The sequence below is a fragment of the Pristiophorus japonicus genome, chromosome 6, assembly GCF_044704955.1.
Source record: "Pristiophorus japonicus isolate sPriJap1 chromosome 6, sPriJap1.hap1, whole genome shotgun sequence".
Taxonomy (NCBI): domain Eukaryota; kingdom Metazoa; phylum Chordata; class Chondrichthyes; family Pristiophoridae; genus Pristiophorus; species Pristiophorus japonicus.
This window is the reverse complement of record NC_091982.1, coordinates 109,053,220-109,073,639: the sequence shown is the minus strand read 5'-3', so window position 1 is coordinate 109,073,639 and position 20,420 is coordinate 109,053,220. Positions and strand designations below refer to the sequence as shown.

Genomic DNA, 20,420 nt, shown 5'->3' with positions numbered 1-20,420 from the left:
TTCATGAAGCAAACGAGTGCTGCTTTTTCCAGACGGCTGTTGCTGCTTTGGGACAAGTTGTCTATTTGGCTCGTTTTCTGTTTTTATGGAAAACAAAGGGGACCTGAGTGGGAGCAGGGTGAAAGTTGCTGTTGAAATATTTCATATGTTTACAGCTCTCCAAGTAGTAGTCTTCCATTTTAACAAAAATTGTTCATTAATAGTGTAACGTCATTGTGACCTGACAAGAGTATTTAAAAAGGGTTGATTTTGTAGCAAGTATTGTTGCAATGTTGGAGAGTTAAATGTTTTCCACTTTATTTTCCTTGTACTACTCCCAGGTTAAAGTATAGGATGGTGGGATGCAGAAAAGCCTTGTCTTTGCTGCCTCAGTAATATACCCAATGCTAGATCAGGTAAATCCCAGGTTAGATCTCTGGTCTATGCTGAGTTTGTTAATGTTAGCTCGGGTGCTGTTGCCGTCAGCGGCCCTGTGCGAAGGAGGGGATATTCGGCCAGGATTCCTGCTCCTGATTGTTATGCAACCTATTGGAAAATGCAAGTGCATGCGGATATCTGGTGAGTACAGGATTGGGCTCAATTGAGACATCTCCTGGAGATGAATAGACTGGCAACATAGAATTATTATATAGAATATAGAACACAGAAACAGAACATTCGGCCCAAAAGGTCAATTGCGGTGTTTATGCTCCACTCAAGCCTTGTCCCATCCTTCTTCATCTAACTCTAGCAGCATAACCTTCTATTCCCTTCTCCCTCATATCCTTATCGAGCTTCCCCTTAAATGCATCTATACTATTCGCTGTGGTAGAGCGTTCCACATTCTCACCACCCTTTGGGTAAAGAAGTTTCTTCTGAATTCCCTATTGGGTTTCTTGGTGGCTATCTTGTATTGATGGCCTCGAGTTTTTTTTCTTCTCCACAAGTGGAAACATTCTCTCTGTATCCACTCTACCAAAACCTTTCATAATTTTAAAGACCTCTATTAGACCTGTCTTCAGCCTTTTTTCAAGAGAAAAGATATCCAGCCTGTTCATCCTTTCCTGATAGGTTTTCCCTCACATTTCTGGGATCATCCTTATAAATCTTCTCTGCACGCTCTCCAGTGCTTCTATATCCTTTTTATAATATGGTGACTAGAATTGTACTCAGAACTCCAAGGGCTAGAATTTCCATAAAACCCCCTTCCGCCAGATTGCCGCCCAAAAGATCGCTAAGATTCTTAAATAATGCCGGCGAAAAATTGCACCAAAAAAGCAAAAAATACTGCCCGGCAAGTAAATGGGTCTTACATGCAGATTCTCGGTGGTTAAACACAATCCTGGGCAAATTGGGCAGTTCTTAATCAAAATGTGCAGTACTTACTCAAATTTAGACCGAGGCTGTGGTTGGGCCTAGGGAGGAGGGAAAACATACACAATATTTTTTCCAAGAAACAAAAAATAAAAAAATCAGAAAACATTCTCAAGACTCTTTTTAATTTAATCGCTGTAAAAGAATTTTAAAAGAATTGTAAAAAACCCTTTAATTTGCCTTTCTTTGCAGGCTACTTAACAACCGCCCAGCTCCGGCTGCTTTTCGTGGCCGTTTTTTTCGATCTTACCTACGGGTCACCGCTGAGCCCAAACTTGGGCGATAGTGTTTTTTTCGGCGGTGCACGCCGACAGTCCACTCCCCAGCGGTACTTCGAAACCGCCGGCGGAACTCTTTGTGGGAAATTTTCGCCGGATGGTTTTCCGCCGAAAACGAGCAGCACCGCCGAAAAAACTGGCGGAAATTGAGTGGAAATTCTAGCCCTAGGTGTGGTCTAACCACGGTTCGATACAACTTTAGCATAACTTCACTACTTTTCAAATCTAGCGCTCAGAAATAAACCCTAGTGCCTGGTTTTCTTTTTTTATGACCATATTAACCCGTGTCGCTACTTTTAGTGACTTGTGTATTTGTACTCCTAGATCCCCTTGCTTCATTACCCCATTTAGATTCTTATTTTCCAAGTAATATGTGACCACCTTATTTTCTTACCAAAATGTAATACTTATCTCTGAAATTCGTTTGCCAATTATATACCCATTCTGCAAGTTTATTAATGTCTTGCTGTAATTTGTTGCAGTCTTCCTCATGTTTACTATCACCCTCCAATTTGGTGTCATCTGCAAATTTAGAAATTGTGTTTTTGATTCCAAAGTCTAAATCATTAATATAACTTCTGAATAACATTGGTCCTGGCACTGATCCTTGTGGAACACTACTACCCACCACTCTAAATAGCTACCCATTACCTCGACTCTCTGCTTTCTGTCTTGAAGCCAGTTAGCTATCCATTCTACTGCTTGTCCCCTGACTCCTCATGTACTAACCTTATTCATTAGTCTATTATATGGCACCTTTTCAAAGGCCTTTTGGAAATCTAGATAAATTACATCTACTGCATTACCCTTGTCTATTCTCTCTGTTACTCTTTCAAATAATTAAACGAGGTTGGTCAAGCAACACTTTCCCTATTGAAATCTATGCTGACTACTCATTATTATATTTTTGGTTTCTAGATGTTTTTTTATTTTCACCTTTTAGTAGGGATTCCTATCACCGATGTTACGCTGACTGGTCTATAGTTTCCTGGTGTTACTTCGCCAGCGCTTTGAGGTGTCTACTGTATATGGTCCACGTCTCTGAGCCATACAGGAGGGCAGGTATCACACAGCCCTGTAGACCATAAGCTTGGTGCCAGATTGGAAGTCCTGGTCGTCAAACACTCTCTTCCTCAGGCGGCTGAAGGCACAGTGGAGGCGGTATTGGATCTCGTCATCGATGTCTGCCCTTGCTGATAACCTCCCGAGGTATGGAAAATAGTCCATGTTGCCCAAGGCCACGTTGTGGAATTAGAAACATAGAAATTAGGTGCAGGAACAGGCCATTCAGCCCCTCGAACCTGCACCGCCATTCAATAAGATCATGGCTGATCATTCAACCTCAGTACCCTTTTCCTGCTTTCTCTCCATACCCCTTGATCCCTTTGGCCGTAAGGGCCGTATCTAACTCCCTTTTGAATATATCTAACAAACTGGCCTCAACAACTTTCTGCGGTAGAGAATTTTACAGGTTAACAACTCTCTGAGTGAAGAAGTTTCTCCTCATCTCAGTACTAAATAGCTTACCCCTTATTCTTAGACTGTGACCCGTGGTTCTGGAACTCCCCAGCAACAGGAACATTCTTCCTGCCTCTAACCTGTCCAATCCCGTCAGAATTTTATATGTTTCTATGAGATCCCCTCTCATTCTTCTAAACTCCAGCCCAGTTGATCCAGTCTCTCCTCTTATATCAGTCCTGCCATCCTGGGAATCAATCTGGTGAACCTTCGCTGTACTCCCTCAATAGCAAGAACGTCCTTCCTCAGATTAGGAGACCAAAACTGAACACAATATTCGAAATGTAGCCTCACTAAGACTCTGTACAACTGCAGTAAGACCTCCTTGCTCCTCTACTCAAATCCTCTAGCTATGAAAGCCAACATGCCATTTGCCTTCTTCACCGCTTGCTGTACCTGCATGCCAAACTTCAATGACTGATGTATCATGACACCCAGGTCCCGTTGCACCTCCTCTTTTCCTAATCTGTCACTATTTAAACAATATTCTGTCTTCCTGTTTTTGCCAACAAAGTGGATAACCTCACATTTATCCACATTATACTGCATCTGCCATGCATTTGCCCACTCACCTAACCTGTCCAAATCACCATGCAGCCTCTTAGCATCCTCCTCACAGCTCACACATCCACCCATCTTAGTGTCATCTGCAAACTTGGAGATATTACATTCAATTCCTTCATCTAAATTATTGATGTATATTGTAAACAGCTGGGGTCCCAGCACTGAACCCTGCGGCACCCCACTGGTCACTGCCTGCCATTCTGAAAAGGACCTGTTTATTCCGACTCTCTGCTTCCTGCCTGCCAACCAGTTCTCTGTCCACGTCAGTACATTACCCCCAATACCATGTGCTTTAATTTTGCACACCAATCTCTTGTGTGGGACCTTATCAATAGCCTTTTGAAAGTCCAAATACACCACATCCACTGGTTCTCCCTTATCCACTCTACTAGTTACATCCTCAAAAAATTCTAGAAGATTTGACAAGCATGATTTCCTTTTCATAAATCCATGCTGACTTGGACCGATCCTGTCACTGCTTTCCAAATGCACTGCTATTTCATCTTTAATAATTGATTCCAATATTTTCCTCACCGCCAATGTCAGGCTAACCGGTCTATAATTCCCTGTTTTCTCTCTCCCTCCTTTTTTAAAAAGTTGTGTTACATTAGCTACCCTCCAGTCCATAGCAACTGATCCAGAGTCAATAGAATGTTGGAAAATGATCACCAATGCATCCACTATTTCTAGGGCTACTTCCTTAATTACTCTGGGATGCAGCCTATCAGGCCCTGGGGATTTATTGGCCTTCAATCCCATCAATTTCATTAACACAATTTCCAGACTAATCAGGATTTCCTTCAGTTCCTCCTTTTCGCTAGACCCTCGAACCCCTATTATTTCAGGAAGGTTATTTGTGTCTTCCTTAGTGAAGACAGATCCAAAGTATTTGTTCAATAGGTCTGCCATTTCTTTATTCCCCGTTATAAATTCACCTGATTCTGACGGCAAAGGACCTACGTTGGTCTTCACTAATCTTTTTCTCTTCACATATCTATAGAAGCTTTTGCAGTCAGTTTTTATGTTCCCTGCAAGCTTCCTCTCATACTCTATTTCTCCCCGCCTAATTAGACCCTTTGTCCTCCTCTGCTGAATTCTAAATTTCTCCCAGTCCTCAGGTTTGCTGCTTTTTCTGGCCAATTTATATGCCTCTTCCTTGGATTTAATTCTAGCCCTAATTTCCCTTGTTAGCCACGGTTGAACTACCTTCCCCGTTTTGTTTTTACTCCAGACAGGGATGTACAATTGTTGAAGTTCTTCCATGTAATCTATAAATGTCTGCCATTGCCGATCCACTGTCAACCCTTTTAAGTATAATTTGCCAGTCTATCCTAGCCAATTCACGTCCCATACCATCGAAGTTACCTTTCCTTAAGTTCAGGACCCTAGTCTCTGAATTAACACTGTCACTCTCCATCTTAAGAAAGAATTCTACCATATTATGGTATTCTTCCCCAAGGGACCTCGCACAACAAGATTGCTAATTAGTCCTCTCTCATTATACAACACCCAGTCTAGGATGGCCAGCTCTCTAGTTGGTTCTTTGACATATTGGTCTAGAAAGGCATCCCTAATACACTCCAGGAAATCCTCCTCCACCGCATTGCTACCAGCTTGGTTAGCCCAACCTATATGTAGATTAACGTCGCCCATGATAACTGCTGTACCTTTTTGCACGCATCCCTAATTTCTTGTTTGATGCCATCCCCAACCTCTCTACTATTGTTTGGTGGTCTGTACACAATTCCCACGAGCGTTTTCTGCCCTTTGGTGTTCCGCAGCTCTACCCATACAGATTCCACATCATCCAAGCTAATGTCCTTTCTTACTATTGCCTTAATTTCTTCTTTAACCAGCCACGCTATCCCGCCTCCTTTTCCTTTCTGTCTATCCTTCCTGAATGTTGAATATCCCTGGATGTTGAGTTCCCAGCCTTGGTCACCCTGGAGCCATGTCTACATAATCCCAATTATATCATAATCGTTAATAGCTGCCTGCGCAGTTAATTCATCCACCTTATTATGAATACTCCTCGCATTGAGGCACAGAGCCTTCAGGCTTGTCTTTTTAACACTCTTTGTCCCTTTAGAATTTTACTGTAATGTGGCCCTTTTTGATTTTTGCCTTGGGTTTCTCTGCCCTCCACTTTTATTATTCTCTTTTTTATTGTTTGCTTCTGCCCCCATTTTATTTCCCTCTGTCTCCCTGCATAGGTTCCCATCCCCCTGCCATATTAGTTTAACCCCTTCCCAACAGCACGAGCAAACACTCCCCCTAGGACATTTTGATGACCGGGCTGGAAAAGTACAGGTTGGACTTCCCTTATCCGGGACTCCCTTATCCGGCACCACCCCTCGTCCGGCATGATTCTGGTGGCTGGGGGCGCATGCGCAGAACGCGACCGACCTCCACCCAACTTTGGGGCCCATCGACACTCAGCCTGTCCGGGGCACCAACCTCCTTCCCCCCGCCCCGACCTCAGGCCGTTTCCCCCCCACCCCTCCCCCTGGCGTGACTAGTCACAAAGGTAAAAGCCCATGGGATCCAAGGCAAAGTGGCAAGTTGGATCCAAAATTGGCTGAGGCAAGAAGCAAAGGGTAATGGTTGATGGATGTTTTTGTGACTGGAAGGATGTTTCCAGTGGGGTTCCACAGGGCTCAGTACTGGGTCCCTTGCATTTTGTGGTATACATCAATGATCTAGATTCAAAATAGAGGATATGATTAAGAAATTTGCAGATGACACTAAAATTGGCTGTGTGGTTGATAATGAAGAGGATAGTCATGGACTGCAGGAGGATATTAATCTATTGGTCAGGTGGGCAGAACAATGGCAAATGGAATTTAATTCGGAGAAACATGAGGTAATGCACTGGGGAGGTCCAATAAGGAAAGGGTATACACATTAAACTGGAAGCCACTTAGAAGTGTAGATGAACAAAGGGACCTTGGAGTGCTTGTCCACAGATCCCTGAAAGTAGCAGGACAGGTGGATAAGGTGGATAAAAAGGCATACGGAATGCTTGCCTTTATTGGCCGAGGCATAGAATATAAGAGCAGCGAGGTTATGCTTAAATTGTATAATACTTTGGTTGGACCACAGCTGGAGTACTGCGTGCAGTTCTGGTCGCCGTATTATAGAAAGGACGTGATTGCACACGAGAGGGTGCAGAGGAGATTTACTAGGATGCTGCCTGCAATGGAGAATCTTAGTAATGAGGACAGATTGGATAGTCTGGGTTTGTTCTCATTGGAACAGAGGAGGCTGAGGGGAGACCTTATTGAGGTGTATACAATTTTGAGGGGCCTGGATAAAGTGGCTAGCAAGGGCGTATTTCCCTTGGTGGAGGAGTCAATTACGAGGGAGCATAGGTTTAAGGTGGTTGGTGGAAGGTTTAGAGGGAATTTGAGGGGAAGCTTCTTCACGCAGAGGGCTGTAGGGGTCTGGAACTCACTGCCCGGAAAGGTGGTAGAGGCAGAAACCCTCACCACATTTAAAAGGTGCTTGAAGTGCCGTGACCTGCAGGGTTACAGACCTAGAGCTGGTAATTGGGATTTCATTCGATAACCTCTTGCTGGCTGGCGCAGATACAATGGTAAATACTTTAGGGAATCTAATACGTCCTCTCTTGGACTAGTTTCGATCGCCTGGATGGATCGGAGAGGAATTTCCCAGATTTTTTTCCCCTATTGGCTTGGGTTTTATCTGGTTTTTGCCTCTCCAGGAGATCACATGGCTTCGGTTGGGGTGGAGTATAAAGTGTTGCAATACATGGGATATCGCAGTTGTGTGGGGTGGACTGGTTGGGCCGGATGCTCTTTACCTTTCCGCTATTGTTCATTGTTCATAGGTTTATGTGTAACCTTCAGGGCTGCTGACCGAGGGCTGTGTGGCTCTTTGTCGGCCAGCACGGGCACGATGGGCCGAAATGGTCTCCTTCTGCGCTATAGATTTCTATGTTTCTATTCCAGATGAACCACTCGCTGCTTAAAGTTTTTTTCTTGTGTCGCCTTTGGCTGTTTTGCGAATCACCTTAAACCTGAGTCTCGACTCTTCGGCCAAAGAGAACAGTTTCTCTCTGTCTAGACCCCTCATGATTTTGAACACCTCTATCAAATCTCCTCTCAATCTTCTCTGCTTTAAGGAGAACAACCCCAGCTTCTCCACTCTGTCCACGTAACTGAAGTCCCTCATCTCTGGAATCATTCTCGTAAATCTTTTCTGCACCCTCTCTAAGGCCTTCACATCCTTCCTAAAGTGCGGTGCCCAGAATTGGACACAATACTCCAGTTGAGGCTGAACCAGTGTTTTGATACATAATTTCCACACGTTTGTACTCTATACCTCTATTCACGAAGCCCAGGATCCCGTAAGCTTTTTTAAGTGTTTTCTCAACCCGCCCTGCACATATACCCCTAGGTCACTCTGTTCATGCACCCCCTTTAGGATTGTACCCTTTAGTTTATTTTGCCTCTCCTCATTCTTTCCACCAAAATTTATCACTTTTCTGCATTAAATTTCATCTGCCACGTGTCCGCCCATTCCACCAGCCTGTCTATGTCCTCTTGAAGTCTGTAACTATTCTCCTCACTGTTCACTATACTTCCAAGTTTTGTGCAAATTTTGAAATTGTATCCTGTACACCCACATCCAAATCATTGACATATATCAAGAAAAGCAGTGGTGCTAGAACCGACCCCTGGGGAACACCACTGGACCTTCCTCCAGTCCGAAAAACAACTGTTCACCACTATCTTTCGATGTCATGTCCACTTGATCCGTCTCCCTGGTAAATAATGAAGCAAAGTAATTATTTCATATTTTTGCCATTTCGCTATCGCTGCCTTAGTGGCACTACTTCCATCAGGACTGTCCTTTTTTTTACTTATGTGCCTGCAGGATATTTTACTATTTTGTTTTATGTTCTTTGATAATTTAATTTCATAGTTCCTCTTTGCCTTCCTAATTGTGTTTTTTACTTCTCTCCTAATCTCTTCGTATTATCCCATCTCATGCTCTCTCTCCTGCTGTCTATGTACTTAGAGTCTGCCTCTTTCCTTACCCTCAATTTTTCCCTTGTACGAACATAAGAAATAGAAGCAGGGGTAGGCCATTCGGCCCCTCTAGCTTTCTCCGCCATTCAATGAGATGATGGCTGATCTTCTACTACAACTCCACTTTCCTGCACCATCCTCATTATCCCTTGATTCCCTTAATATCCAAAAATCTTGCAATCTCTGTCTTGAATATATTTAATGACTGAGCTTCCACAGCCCTCTGGGGTAGAAATTTCCAAAGATTCACAACCCTCCGAAGAAATAAATTTCTCTTCATCTCAGTCCTTAATGGCCGACTCCATATTCTGAGACTGTGACCCCTGGTTCTAGACTCCCCAGCCAGGGGAAACATCTAACCTGTCAAGCCCTGTAAGAATTTTATGTTTCAATGAGATCACCTCTCATTCTTCTAAACTCTAGAGAATATAGGCCTAGTCTCAATCTTATGTCTTTATTCATCCATGGAGTCTCGTTAGTGTTTAGTTTGTTCTTGTTTTTTAGTGGAATATATTTTTCCTGGACTCTGTTGAACACTGTTTTTAAATGTTTTCCATTGCTGTTCTAAATCATTGTTTACCAATATTGATGTCCATTTTATTTCCCCAAATTCTATTCTCAGCCCCACAAAATTGGCTTTCCTCCAATCTCCAACCCTGGTCTTTGTCTCTTCTCAATTATTATCTTACAGTGTATTATATTATGGCCACTATTGCCTAGATGTTCCCTACTTTTACTTCATATCTGCTCTGGTTCATTGCCCATTATATAGAAATTACATTACTGAAATGGCCCATTTGGCCCAACCACTGTGTGCGAGTCTTTATCGTCCACACCAGCAGTAATCCTCATCCCATGTGCCTCCCCTGCTCCCATATCCCCATATCTGCCTACCTTTCAACCAACTATCTAATCTATTTTTAAATGTTGACATGGTCTCTACTTCAATCATTAACTCCAAGAGAACATTCCTCAGTCTCACAGCCCGCCATGGCTTTAAAAAAAAAGCTTCCCCATCTCTTTTTGTCCAGAATCTCTCACATTTAATCTTGTATTTACATCCCCTTTCCAGACCCTTCAATCACTGGAAAACAGTCAGTTTCTTTTTACTGTCTCATTCCTTCAGAATTTTTAGAATCTTAACATCTATCTGACGAAAACTGCCCCAATTATTGAAGCCTTCCATGCTGTTGAGATTCCCACGTGAAAAATGGTCACTTGAGAGTGAGCAAGCAAGCAAAGAGGTCAGCACCATTTTGAGAGGTAGTGGGAGAAAAGCAGTGTGGAGGGGAGAATAATGCAGCTGTTCACTGATCTCGACTCTAGACTCTGGGTGCTGTGGAATTGACCTGTGTCTCATTCACCTGACAGGGTTACAGAGATTGTCATCAGAGGAAGTACGAGAAGTAAACTCAGCCCGATTGCCTCCTTATTGCAGTGCTCTCCAAGGACGGTCCAAAATTGGGGAAATGAGCCAGTGCTTTGAATTACAACAAAAATGCTTTCTTCGTAGCTGTTATTTACATAAAAAACAGTTACCATTTCATAAGAAATGAGAACCTAGAAACAGGAGCAGGAGCGCAGTGTAAGACGGGCTGCTAATTTGCTCTTAGCCGCTTTGTGCTTTCGCTGAAGAACAATTTCACCCCCTATTTGCACTGGTCGGTGAGTCATAACTAGGGGGTATACATTTTTAAATATGGCCTAAAACGGGCACCGAAGGGTCCAATATGGCAAGTGGTGTGCGATCGCTCAGTCAATGCCGGAAATGCGCCACTGTAATACTGGACAGGGCTGCTCAGTAGGCATGCAGGATGTGTGTCTGAAACTGGGGTTAGCCCCTTTGCATATGCAGATTGGGGGCCTGAACACCCGTTTCAGCTCCATTTGCCAAATTGGACTGTGAATGATCGCAGCCTGCTCCAAGAGTATTGTGGTCAGTTTCTTCAGGTGTTCAGCAGCCAAAGCAATGCTCCTTAAAGCTGGAGATTGCCATTCGAAAGTAACTTTAATGCTTTTTACTTGCCTTATTGTGGAGCTAGGAGTTCTTCTCTCAGTTCCACATTGAAAACGTGGGCTTCTGCCGGCCACCGTTTACCCCCTTCGCCCCCCTCACCACCCCAAATGACTCTCCTGAGGATCTCGGCCAATCTTGCTGCCAGCCTTGCCACTGGTGAACCATCTCGGGCTGAATATGGTGCCCATAGCTCACCAGCACTGTTGTAAGGAGGTCGGCGGACCAATTTGCTGTGGTCCTGCCGCCAGCCTCCGTGGGCATGTGCAGTGTGTGCTGGTCTGGGATCGCACCCCGATTGGAGGGCAGTCCAATTTCTAGTCCTATTTCTGTTGCTGTATACTAGTAAAAAAAAGAAATGCTTTTTGCATTGAGAGAACTGGTTCCCTTTTGGGTAGATGATGTGGCCCTTTGGAAATTAGGGCAAAGTGTCCTGAGGAATGTTAATATTTGCAAGGGAGTCTCCTACATAGTGGGAAAGCACTGATCTAACACATGCTTTTCTTTGGCCAGAATGGAGGGCTGTCTACCTCGGGCATCCATGCCCTTGACAGTCTCGGAGAAGCTTTCCACTCTGATGTCTTATGCGTCGTCGGCATTTATATGAAGGGCGGGAGGAATGGCTTTTTGAACTCGGGATTATCTGAATGTTCTGGAGTTTACTCTGGATTCAGTGCCTGTGTTGACCTGGACACTCACCCCTGTGCATTGAGTTATGAGCCGATGTGTAGATGCACATTACCCTGCTCCTTGGCCTTGTGCTTATTTGATTCTGTTGAATGGCTGCAGAACATTTTCCCTCATGGAGGACTGTTTAATTTCAAAACAAATGATTTTAAAATTGCAACATGTGCCAAGATTCAAACCACAGGAAAATAAAAGGGGAGAGTTCTTGGCTCAGACATTGAACAACACACAATAAGAACCAGATGCTGAAACGGTTTCCGATTGGATTACGTTACATTCCTAAAAACGTTCCAATTTTAATGAAACAAAATCTCTACAGGAACATTTATTGAGGAGAATTTATTTTTTATTGTACTGCTTAATTAAAAAAAAAAATTCAAATTAATCACAAACTGGTCCCATTAAATTGACCTAAAAGCATAGGTTTCTAAACTGGGGGACCGCTGAGCCAAGTGTGGGGGCGGAGGTGGGGGGTGGCTTTGAGGTCCCGGGGAGGATATCAATGGAAGGGAGGGGGAGGGCTTTGCAGTTCCATCAGATTTCTGTATAACACTCCATTTCTCTTGTTGTATAATGATCATTGTTGCCTGCAGTGATGGTAGGACAGGCCTTGTAAGTGTCATGGATTCTCAGAAGCATGTTGATACTTACAAAGGGTTACCTTGGAGTATGTCTAATACCTGGAATTGTCTTTTGAGGTGGAGTAATGGTGGGAAAAGCTTCTGGATTCATTCGAGGCAGTTGGACGATGTGATTGGGGAGGATCCTGGGCTTTTATGGAAGGTTGAGGGGAAAAATGGCCCTTTTCATCAGTATTTCTTTGTGAATTTTCTATTCATTTTTTAAAAATTAGGCTCCGTTTTAAAAAAAATATATTTTCTAGTTTGCCTCGCACACATTAGTTTTCACATTTTTGGAGGGAGACCTAATCATTGTAGTTTACAAAGTTCACTGCAGTTGACAGTGTGCCACTCCTTAATGACAAACAGCTGTAATTATTTAACTAGGTTTGCAATCTGGCTCATTCTTCTGACCCTAAATCTTACTCCTCAAATAACTGCAACCTTGCGAGATCTGCACTCTGGAAACACCCCCACTTGGTCTAACATTATTCTACACGTGAGAGAGCAAAGACAAACTCTTCTTTGGGTCCTGCTGGCACAACTTCTCCACTAGGAGGAGCCCGGGAGCAACTTGGAAATCATTTATTCACCAGATTAATGTTTTCTTTATTCATATCTCTCTGTGAAGAATCTGCTCCCCTCAATTAATGCTTCCAGTGATGAGGATATAGGAACAGGAGTAGGCCATTCAGCCCCTCGAGCTTGTTCTGCCACTCAGGCCGATCTGGAGCCTTGGTTCTGTATCCCTTAATACCCTTGGCTAGCAAAAAAATGATGTGATGGATGGTAAAGAGCGCAGTGAATTGATGTGATGGATGGCGCCTTCATTAATTCACTTATGGTTATGCCACCAACGAACGGTACTCACCATTTTAGGATCACAGCAATCTTGTTAATTCCTTACCAAACATGGTCAAGTTTGCCTTTACAGCAAAATTCTAAAGGGTCAAAGTGTGTTAAAAAGACAAGCCTGAAGGCTCTGTGCCTCAATTCGAGGAGTATTCGGAATAAGGTGGGTGAATTAACTGCGCAGATAGCAGTTAACAGATACGATGTGATTGGCATCATGGAAACATGGCTCCAGGGTGACCAAGACTGGGAACTCAACATCCAAGGGTATTCAGCATTTAGGAAGGATAGACAGAAAGGAAAAGGAGACAAGGTGGCATTGCTGGTTAAAGAGGAAATTAATGCAATTGTAAGGAAGGACATTAGCTTGGATGATGTGGAATCGGTATGGGTGGAGCTACGGAAAACCAAAGGGAAGAAAACGCTAGTGGGAGTTGTGTACAGGCCACCGAATAGTAGTAGTGAGGTTGGGGACAGCATCAAACAAGAAATAAGGGATGTGTGCAATAAAGGTACAGCAGTAATCATGGGCGACTTTAATCTACATATTGATTGGGCTAACCTAACTGGTAGCAATGCGGTGGAGGAGGATTTCCTGGAGTGTATTAGGGATGGTTTTCTAGACCAATATGTCGAGGAACCAACCAGAGAGCTGGCCATCCTCGACTGGGTGATGTGTAATGAGAAGGGACTAATTAGCAGTCTTGTTGTGCGAGGCCCGTTGGGGAAGAGTGACCATAATATGGTAGAATTCTTTATTAAGATGGAGAGTGACAAAGTTAATTCAGAAACTAGGGTCCTGAACTTAAGGAAAGGTAACTTCGACGGTATGAGGTGCGAATTGGCTAGAATAGACTGGCAAATGATACTTAAAGGGTTGACGGTGGATAGGCAATGGCAAACATTTAAAGATCATATGGATGAACTTCAACAATTGTACATCCCTTTCTGGAGTAAAAATAAAACGGGGAAGGTGGCTCAACCGTGGCTAACAGGGGAAATTAAGGATAGTGTTAAATCCAAGGAAGAGGCATACAAATTAGCCAGAAAAAGCAGCAAACCGGAGGACTGGGAGAAATTTAGAATTCAGCAGAGGAGGACAAAGGGTTTAATTAAGGGGAAAATAGAGTACGAGAGGAAGCTTGCCGGAAACGTAAAAACTGACTGCAAAAGCTTTTATAGATATGTGAAGAGAAAAAGATTAGTGAAGACAAATGTAGGTCCCTTGCAGTCGGATTCGGGTGAATTTATAATGGGGAACAAAGAAATGGCAGACCAATTGAATAAGTACTTCGGTTCTGTCTTCACAAAAGAAGACATAAATAACCTTCCAGAAGAACTAGGGGACCGAGGGTCCAGTGAGAAGGAGGAACTGAAGGATATCTTTATTAGGCGGGAAATTATGTTAGGGAAATTGACGGGATTGAAGGCCGATAAATCCCCAGGGCCTGATAGTCTACATCCCAGAGTACTTAAGGAAGTGGCCCTAGAAATAGTGGATGCATTGGTGATAATTTTCCACCAGTCTATCGACTCTGGATCAGTTCCTATGGACTGGAGGGTAGCTAATGTAACACCACATTTTAAAAAAGGAGGGAGAGAGAAAACGGGTAATTATAGACCGGTTAGCCTGACATCAGTAGTGGGGAAAATCAATCATTAAGGATGAAATAGCAACGCATTTGGAAAGCAGTGATAGGATCGATCCAAGTCAGCATGGATTTATGAAAGGGAAATCATGCTTGACAAATCTTCTGGAATTTTTTGAGGATGTAACTAGTAGAGTGGACAAGGGAGAACCAGTGGATGTGGTGCATTTGGACTTTCAAAAAGCTTTTGACAAGGTCCCACACGAGAGATTGGTGTGCAAAATCAAAGCACATGGTATTGGGGGTAATGTACTGACGTGGATAGAGAAGTGGTTGGCAGATAGAAAGCAGAGAGTCGGGATAAACGGGTCCTTTTCAGAATGGCAGGCAGTGACTAGTGGAGTGCCACAGGGCTCAGTGCTGGGACCCAGCTCTTTACAATATATATGAATGATTTAGATGGTGGAATTGAGTGTAATATCGGCAAGTTTGCTGATGACACTAAACAGGGTGGTGGTGTGAGCTGTGAGGAGGATGCTAAGAGGCTGCAGGGTGACTTGGACAGGTTAGGCGAGTGGGCAAATGCATGGCAGATGCAGTATAATGTGGATAAATGTGAGGTTATCCACTTTGGGGGCAAAAACAAGGCGGCAGAATATTATCTGAATGGCGGCAGATTAGGAAAAGGGGAGGTGCAACGAGACCTGGGTGTCATGGTTCATCAGTCACTGAAAGTGGGCATGCAGATACAGCAGGCGCTGAAGAAGGCAAATGGTATGTTGGCCTTCATAGCTAGGGGATTTGAATACAGGAGCAGGGAGGTCTTACTTCAGTTGTACAGGGCTTTAGTGAGGCCTCACCTGGAATATTGTGTTCAGTTTTGGTCTCCTAATCTGAGGAAGGACATTCTTGCTATTGAGGGAGTGCAGCAAAGGTTCACCAGACTGATTCCAGGGATGGCTGGACTGTCATATGAGGAGCAACTGGATCAACTGGGCCTTTATTCACTGGAGTTTAGAAGAATGAGAGGGGCTCTCATAGAAACGTATAAGATTCTGACGGGACTGGACAGGTTAAATGCAGGAAGAATGTTCCCGATGTTGGGGAAGTCCAGAACCAGGGGACATAGTCTTAGGATAAGGGGTAGGCCATTTAGGACTGAGATGAGGAGCAACGTCTTCACTCAGAGAGTTGTTAACCTGTGGAATTCCCTGCCGCAGAGAGTTGTTGATGCCAGTTCATTGGACATATTCAAGAGGGAGTTAGATGTGGCCCTTACTGCTAAGGGGATCAAGAGGTATGGAGAGAAAGCAGGAAAGGGGTACTGAGGGAATGATCAGCCATGAACTAATTGAATGGTGGTGTAGGCTCGAAGGGCCGAATGGCCCACTCCTGCACCTATTTTCTATGTTTCTAAGGTAGGACAGTACCAACAGGAGCAGGCATAGAACATATAATGCATGTTTAAGATGAAGACCACCATAGGGGGAGTTCAGTTCGGTATTGTTGAGGACAATGAGCTCTAACTCTCTGCAATGTGTGTGGGATTAAGTGTCTGTCTCGGATGTACAGCAAACATTCTATAACGTGTGCCAGGGATTGAGCCCCCAATGGGTTCCAGGTGAGTCACTCAATTTGATGTATGTTTTGAGAATGAGTAAAGGGCCAGGCTGTACACGAGCTCCTCCAACCCCCGGGACTCCCTTTGCGTGTTTGTGATTCCTGCATTGAGTAATCGGTGTTACTGCTTTCATTTCCAGATTAAGAAGCAGCAGCAGGAGGTGCTGGACTTCCTGCAGGCCAACAAAATCGAGTTTGAAAGATGTGACATCGCAGTGAATGATGAGAACAAAATGTTTATGAGGGAGAATGTTCCAGAGAACTGCCGACCTGTGAGTGGGAACCCACTGCCACCTCAGATCTTCAATAATGACCACTATTGTGGGGTAAGGCAAACTCTCTCGCACAGAATCTATTAGTGATGTGAGCTATTTCTTGAAAATTAAAGAACTCGAATTCACTGACTGAAAATATTTTTTGAGGATTTTAATAGGCCGAGAAATGCTTGATGGCGGTATCAGTGGGCGAATGTTTAATGGTGTGGCATCACCGTATCTTGGTGATCTCCGGCCTTGCTCGTATTCCCAAATACATCCTCCACAGCTCTAACTGCCTTGTCCCCATCCCTCAGCTCAACCACTGGCGGGCGGCCACTCGATCAGTCACTTCGCTCCTGCCATCTGGAACTTTCACCTCATTCTCTCCAGCTTACAACCTCGCTCTACACTTTCAAAAACCTCCTCAAAACCCTTCTCTTGGTCCCACAACCCAGCCCTCTTTTTTTTTCTCCCCACTCTCCTCCTGCACGTTATCCATTCTTCATTTTCCTCAACGTGAAGTGCTTCCAGACGCCTTCCTGTACGTGAGAAGGGCTTTAGATCTGCAAGTTGTTGAACGTCATTCCTTTGCCCACTCTTTCAGCGGCAGCCTTATCTCTTTAGCATCCACGTTGGAGTTGAGAAGACTGAGAGGGGATCTTATTGAAAAGTATAAAATTCTGAGGGGGCTCGCCAGGGTAGATGCAGAGAGGATGTTTCCCTTATGGGGGAATCTCGAACTAGGGGGCATCGTTTCAGAATAAGGGGTCGCCCATTTAAAATGAAAGTGAGGAGTAGTTTCGTGAATCTTTGGAATTCTGTGCCCCAGAGAGCTGTGGAGGCTGGGTCATTGAATATATTTAAGGTGAAGATAGACAGATTTTTGAAGGATAAAGGAGTCGAGGGTTATGGGGAGCGGGTGGGGAAGTGGAATTGAGGCCAAGATCAGATCAGCCATGATCTCATTGAATGGTGGAGCTGGCTCGAGAGGCCAAATGGCCAAATCCTGCTCCTATTTCTTATGTTCTTGTGTTATAATAGCAGCGGCGATATATATGAACACACTCAGCTTTCATCCACTAATGGTGCCTGGAGTAATTGCTAGGTAATGATCTCCCTCTTCATCATGGACTATGATCTATAATGTCACATTAGTGATTAAAACTGCTCAAATAATTCTAAATCTTAAAAGCTTACTTTGTTTATTTCTTTTAGTTTCATACTTAAACCAGAAACTCACTCTTTGGATCGAAAATAGAGTGTTTTTCTGGTGAGTAATCGGTCACCAGCACTGCCGAAATAGAACCGACCTTATTCGGTGAACATTGATCAGGGACTGGTGATTCTAAACCTGTCCGGCTCTGGTGATTATTATGCAAAGTTGTTTGCTCTATATCTGCACACTTTGGGCCCAAGTTTCCCCAGGAGTTGCTCCGTTTTTTTTGGGAGTAACTTAAAAATTGCAATTCTCCCCATTTAAGTTGCTCCAGTGTAAGTGAGTTCGTTTTTTTTTAATTCAGTTTTTTTTCAAAAGGGGGCATTACCAGCCACTTACGCCTGTTTTGTCCATTTAAGCAAGTTTAGCCAGCTAAAACTTACTCCAAACTGACTTAGGCCAGCGTAAGTGGGCACTTTTGTACGTTCAGAAAAACCCTGCGGTGAATTAAGAAATCAGCGCAGGCAGCCAGAGATCTGGGGGGGGAAAGGGAAGTTAGAGGGCTTTCCAAAGCATTAAACATTTCACTTTTAACCATAAAGATGCATAGAAACCATCATAATTTTTAAATAACAATAAATTAACATTAAATCAAGTAATAAAAATGAGAAGTCCTACCTTGCCGACTGGAGCATGCACCGGCAAAACCTTTTGGCCACGGCTAGGGGCGGGAGGCTGGGAGAGACCTGTGCGTGTAAAGCAATCAGTCGCTGGCTTCCTCGCCCCATGGACATTCAAGATAGAATTGGCGTATTTTGTACCTAGACGCTGGTGTTTATTAATTTGGTGCTTCCAGATTGCAAGATTCCACTTTTAGAATTCCAACCAGTCCGGAATAAAAGCAGGGCATTTCTCCCCCAGTCTAAGCGCGCTCCTCGCGGATGTGCAGGTTGGTCTTGAAGTGTCATCTCCTTACTTTGACAAAATCTGTGGTTGTCAGAGAATGTTCAAAAACATGGATCCCGAGTCCAGCTCAGAGTCGTCAATATTTGGCAGGTCCCACATCTGAGATTTTCAGCCACTTATCTGGAGTGTTGCAAGCTGCGTCTGTCAACAGGAGTTGTGTACGAGTTTTCTGCCCTGTTATTACTCTTTTGTCACTGATAAAGCATCCGTGGCCGGAGCGCCCATCTTCTGAAGGAGTACAGACTGACTCTGAACATGTGTTTGTGTAACTCCCGACCACAGCAAGTAAGTGGGCTCTCCCTCCAACTTACTTCCCATCAGGTGATTTCTCAGTCGGTCTGTCAATGAAACCAGCGATTTCCCTCCCAGACATCTCAGGCAGACGTTGCTTTCTGGACTCCCAGTTAATCGGATCATCCCAGCGATGATCGGTGTGGGTGTTTCTAGGAAGCCCGAGTCCCGATAACTATTTAAGCACATCTTCAATGCCTGGGGAGCCCATTCAGCCAGGGCTAGGGGTGGCGTGCTTCGGGCCCCTCCCACACAGTTTGCAGAGCGTTGTAGAGATTTGGGCTGCGAGGAGCTACTACACATGCGCGCACACTCTAGTGTGCATGTGTAGAGGTCCCGGCACTGTTTTCAATGCCGGGACATGGCTCCGCCTCCCCACCCCTTGTGCTGCACTACGCCGAGGCCGAAGACGTCCTGAGGAGCGGGGAGAATTAGAAGGTAACTTTTCAGCGCCCTTTTTATTCTAGAAAGTCGGCGCACCTCACAGTGTGCTGTTTTTACAGGGGGGGAAACTTGGACCCAATATGAGGAATCTTTTGTGATGCTTTCCCCCTGAAATTATACAGCTGGAGCAGCCTTAGAGGCTGCATGAACCTGAATGAAGCAGATACTGAAATAAAACTACTCTAATTAGTTACTAAGGGCCCAAATTTCCCCAACCCCTTTTTCTGGCGTACTCTCCTGAGATGCGGCGACTTTGCGCGCTCAGAACTGCAAAAAACTTACTAACGATTCTGGCCGCTCTGCTGTGTGTCACGGGTCCTGGCGCGGCATTTCTCGTGGAGTGGGGGTGGAGCTATGGCCCTGCGCCGAAAACAGTGCCGGCAGCTGCGCGCATGCGCAATGGAGTCTGCATGCATGCGCAGTAGCTCCTCGCCCTCCCAGCGCGTCCTGCAGGCTGTGAGCGGGACCCGACGCCACCGCCCCTATCCCTGGCCTAAGGGACGATCCGATGTTCGCCGCCCCTATCCCTGGCCGAAAAGGACGACCCGATAATCTTCAACAGCACCTCCCGATAAAACATGGGCCAGCAGGCAGCAGTGTGGAGAGAATGTTTCATTTTGTGTGGGCACGTGTCAAATCGTTATTACCCAACACTGATTAAGTTTTCCCTCGGAGAGAAGTCCAGTCCCTCGGAGAGAAATCCAGTTCCTCGGAGAGAAGTCAAGTCCCTTGGAGAGAAGTCGTGTCCCTCGGGGGGCCCAAGTTTCCCCAGGAGTTGCTCCGGCTTTTTTGGAGCAATTAGATTTTTTTGGAGTAGCTTAAAAATCGCAATTCTCCACATCGAAGTTGCTCCAGTGTAAGTGAGTTAGTTAAGTCTTTTTTAGTTCAGGTTTTTTTTTCAAAAGGGGGCGTTACCAACCACTTACCCCTGTTTTAGCCATTTATGCAAGTTTGGATAGTTAAAACTTACTCCAAACTAATTTAGGCCAGAGTAAGTGTCCACTTTTGTACATTCTAAAAAACCTTACCTAGAGTTAAGAGTTCAGGGCAGATAGCCAGAGACGGGGTGGGAAGCATTAAACACAAAGGACTAAGCGTTAAACACATCACTTTAACCAATAAAGAACCATATAACCCATAACAATTAATAAATAATA

The 20,420-nt window shown here is 44.4% G+C and overlaps 1 protein-coding gene across 1 annotated transcript in view; it reads left to right on the top strand.

Annotated features, from left to right (window-relative positions):
- LOC139265754 (adapter SH3BGRL-like) overlaps window positions 1-20,420 on the top strand; it is a 100,037-nt gene that overhangs the window by 43,879 nt on the left and 35,738 nt on the right. Inside the window, exon 2 of the mRNA XM_070883111.1 lies at window positions 16,290-16,475. Within this exon, the coding sequence (XP_070739212.1) occupies window positions 16,290-16,475 (186 nt within the window). The remainder of the gene's footprint in view (window positions 1-16,289; window positions 16,476-20,420) is intronic.